Below are 3,855 nucleotides of genomic sequence, written 5' to 3'. Positions count from 1 at the left end.
GTTCGAGAACTGAAAGTAATTAGTGAAAAAATTGATGAACTCTTCAAGAATCCGAAACCAATGAGACTCACAGATTTGGAGGAAATATCTTTTAGGATACCAAAAACTTGTCATATATGTCGAAAACCATTACGTGCTGAAGAACTTGCAGTACGAGACCATTGTCATCTCACGGGCGGTAAGTTGTATTTCAATTATATTCGAAATATAGTAAATGAATTTTCTGATTCTAAGATAGATTTTCTTTTTCAGTTACAGAGGTGCAGCTCATAATTCATGCAACTTGAATTATAAGGATTCAAGATTCATTCCTGTGGTTTTTCATAACCTGAATTACGATACTCACTTTATTTTAAAAGAGATTGCTACTTCTACGTTGATGAAAGGACGAGTCACTCTAATACCTCATAATAAGGAAAAATATATTTCATTTACGAAGTATATAGATGACTGTGACATCAGTTTTAGATTCATAGATTCATGGCGATTTTTACCGTCATAATTGGAGAAACTTGCATCGTATCTGGAAAATGTGCCGATAGCAGCAAAGGAATTTCGATCAGATGGACTTACAGATGAAAAGATAGATCTCCTTCGACGAAAAGGTGTATTTCCATATGATTTTGTAGATGGATTAGATAAGTTGACGACTACAAAATTGCCAGAAAAGAATGATTTTTATAATAAATTAACCGATTCTCATATTGCTGAAGAAGACTATAAGCATGCTGTTCAAGTTTGGAATAAGTTTAATATTAGAACGTTGGGAGAGTATTCAGATCTTTATCTGAAAACTGATGTTTTACTATTAGCTGACGTTTTCGAAAGAGAGACATCTCTGAAAGCGTATAATTTATGTCCAGCACATTTTTACACAACCCCAGGTCTCACATTTTCAGCAGCTCTAAAAATGACAAAGGTGGAATTGGAGCTCCTCGCAGATATAGATATGCTAATGTTTATTGAAGCAGGCATTCGAGGAGGAATAAGTCAATGCTGCAATCGGTATGCTAAGGCGAACAATCCATACATGGGACCATCATACGATAAGAATCAGAAAACGAAGACACTTATATTTTGACGTTAATAATCTCTATGGATGGGCCATGGTGCAGTATTTACCGGTTGGAAAATTCAAATGGATTGAATATGAAACGAACTCAAACTTTTTCAATGCGCCACCAGACTCTGATATAGGATACTTCGCTGAAGTAGATTTAGAGTATCCTGAAGAAATGCATGATGATCATCGAGATTTGCCTTTTTGTGCAGAGCACCGTACACCTCCTGGCTCAAAGCAGAAGAAACTGCTGACTACTTTGAATGATAAAAAAAGGTATGTTATTCATTTTCGAGCGCTGAAACAGGTATTGGATAATGGACTTAAAAATCGACTAAAAAAAGTGCATAGGATTTTGAGTTTTGAGCAGAAGCCTTGGCTCAAACCATATGTCGAATTTAATACAGAGAAGAGAAAGTAGGCCAAGAATGAAAGAATGAGTTTGAAAAGCTTTTTTACAAGTTATTAATCAACGCAGTCTATGGTAAGTGCATCGAGCGAGAGCGATCTCGCGTTGATGTGCGATTAGTGAATAAATTTGCAGGTCGATATGGAGCAGAAGCACGTATAGCTCAACCAAATGTTCATAGTTGCGATATCTTTGATGAAAATTTGGTTGCTATACAGCTAAAGAGAACTAGTATTACAATAAAAAAACCAATATACGTTGGTCTCAGTATTCTCGATTTATCTAAAACATTGTTGTACGATTTTCATTATTCATACATGAAGAAGCGAGTTGGAGAAAAATGTAAACTCCTTTACACTGACACAGATAGTCTACTATATGAAGTTGTTAATGTGGATATGTATCAGATAATGAAAGAAGACTTGCACAAATTTGATACTTCTGATTATGACGAGAACAATCAATTTGGAATTCCACGTGTTAATAAAAAAGTACCTGGATTAATGAAAGATGAATGCTGTGGCAAGATTATGATGGAATTTATTGGTTTACGGAGCAAAATGTATAGTATTTTGATTGATGGATCCGAGACAGTGAAAAAAGCCAAAGGTATAAAATCAAGTGTTGTGAAGAAAACAATCACGTTCGAAGATTATCGAAAATGTCTTGAAGAACAAATTATTGTTAAACGTGAGCAGAGCAATATTCGCTCCAAATTACACATTGTGCACACTGAAAAACAGAATAAAATTGCACTTAGTCCACATGATGATAAGAGATTCTTATTGCCCCATAGTACGGATACTTTGCCCTGGGGACATTACAGAATTGTGGAAGAACAGATGGCGCAAGCTGCAATGCAAGTGGAGGGGATGGCAGATGAGAGGGGATATGCTGCAGCCAATGATAAACCTGCAGAACAAAAAAGAGAGGGAGAAAGTGAGAGGGGGAATTAAACAACCAATGAGAATGCATCGCGGGTGGGGATGACACTGTACGGCAATGAAGGTGAACAAATCGTGATTGAATATGATGTTTTGGAGGAGTTTATGCTCGACTGGGCTCCATTATTGGACCAGATTGGATCTGAACAAGAGAAGATAAGGGATATATTACAAGAGGCAATGGAAGGGGCAGAAATTGTGGTGGGAAATGGGCTATATGAACAGACGAACGTTGACGAGGAGCACATTCGAGCAATCGAATAGTTCGAGGACAGCCAAACTTGTACAAAGAAATCAAGACTCATCTAACTTATAAGTAAGTTCTGTTTCTCAGTTCTCTCTCAATTCTTACTATTGGGCCATTTTCACTAACATAAATTCTTATTTTTACTTTTTTCCAGAAATGGATCTATCTGCACTTAACAAGCTTGCTGAGCGTGAGTTCTTGCCCAGGAAGAAAGTCATGGACTTAGAAAAAGATCATCAGTACATGGTGACTGCACTTAAAGAGGTGAAGACAAGATTCTCTACGAAGGTTGTAGCTGAACTCGATGAGAGCTTCCAAATATTCCTACCAGAGAAGATTTCATCAGCCATCCTAAAAGATCAAGAGTTTTTCAACCAACTCTCCAACACTGCAAATAAACTCTGTTTATTTGTAATATATCAAGGTGGAACTTCTTTTAAGTTTGAATCTATTTCTGCTTAAAGCAAAAGATAATAATGAAAATACACAAATTTATTCTTTTTTACAATCTATTTATTATTTTTATATCAAAATCTTGTACATAATATTATACATGAATAAACATACATTATTAAACATAATACGATTGCTTTTCTATTTACTACCACCACCTATGATTCTTACAATTATATTGGAAAATACATTAATATTTTGCTTATATCAAAGTTAATTTAAAAAATCTCATTTTTATCTATCCAACTATTGTGCTCGTCTGTGAAGCCTAACCATTTAACAAAAACGCGTTTACCACTTTTCTTTAAAACTTTTTCTACTAGATAAATTTCGGGAAACATAGTTTTGTGAATTTCAGTTTCATAAAAGCCGCCAGAGACGGGTTTATCATAATAATCTTTGATATAGTAAGTTACTGGATCTGTTTTTACAACTCGCGTTATTGTGAAAATTTCTGTAGACCAATTCGATGTGTAACCTTTTTCAAAAACATTTTTTATCCTACTTATTCGTACTTTATCTCCTACTTTAAATTTCGGTTTTTTCACTGGCGACTTTTCATTTGGAAAACGTCTCTTGACTTTTCGCTCATTTGCCAGTGTAACATTTTCAGGCTCGATTCCTGTTGTCCGATGTTTTCTCAAATTGTATGCTTTGAGCAAGTTAGGTAGAATATCCAACCATTTATAGCTTCCTTGTTTGTTGAATTCTGTCCACATTGCATTTTTTAACGTTCTATTGA

General features: G+C 35.2%; 1 protein-coding gene across 1 annotated transcript; it reads left to right on the top strand.

Annotated features, from left to right (window-relative positions):
- The first annotated feature begins 203 nt into the window (after positions 1–203).
- On the top strand, positions 204–3,136 carry LOC116417397. The gene is made up of 2 exons (XM_031930205.1): positions 204–2,729; positions 2,815–3,136. Exon 1 carries the CDS (start codon positions 1,787–1,789, stop codon positions 2,423–2,425), a length of 639 nt encoding a protein of 212 aa, XP_031786065.1. The 5' UTR covers positions 204–1,786; the 3' UTR covers positions 2,426–2,729; positions 2,815–3,136.
- The last annotated feature ends 719 nt before the right edge of the window (positions 3,137–3,855 follow it).

This window comes from Nasonia vitripennis (genome assembly GCF_009193385.2).
Source record: "Nasonia vitripennis strain AsymCx chromosome 4 unlocalized genomic scaffold, Nvit_psr_1.1 chr4_random0010, whole genome shotgun sequence".
Classification (NCBI taxonomy): domain Eukaryota; kingdom Metazoa; phylum Arthropoda; class Insecta; order Hymenoptera; family Pteromalidae; genus Nasonia; species Nasonia vitripennis.
Note: the sequence above shows the minus strand (reverse complement) of the source record. Positions and strands in the feature narration are given on the sequence as shown.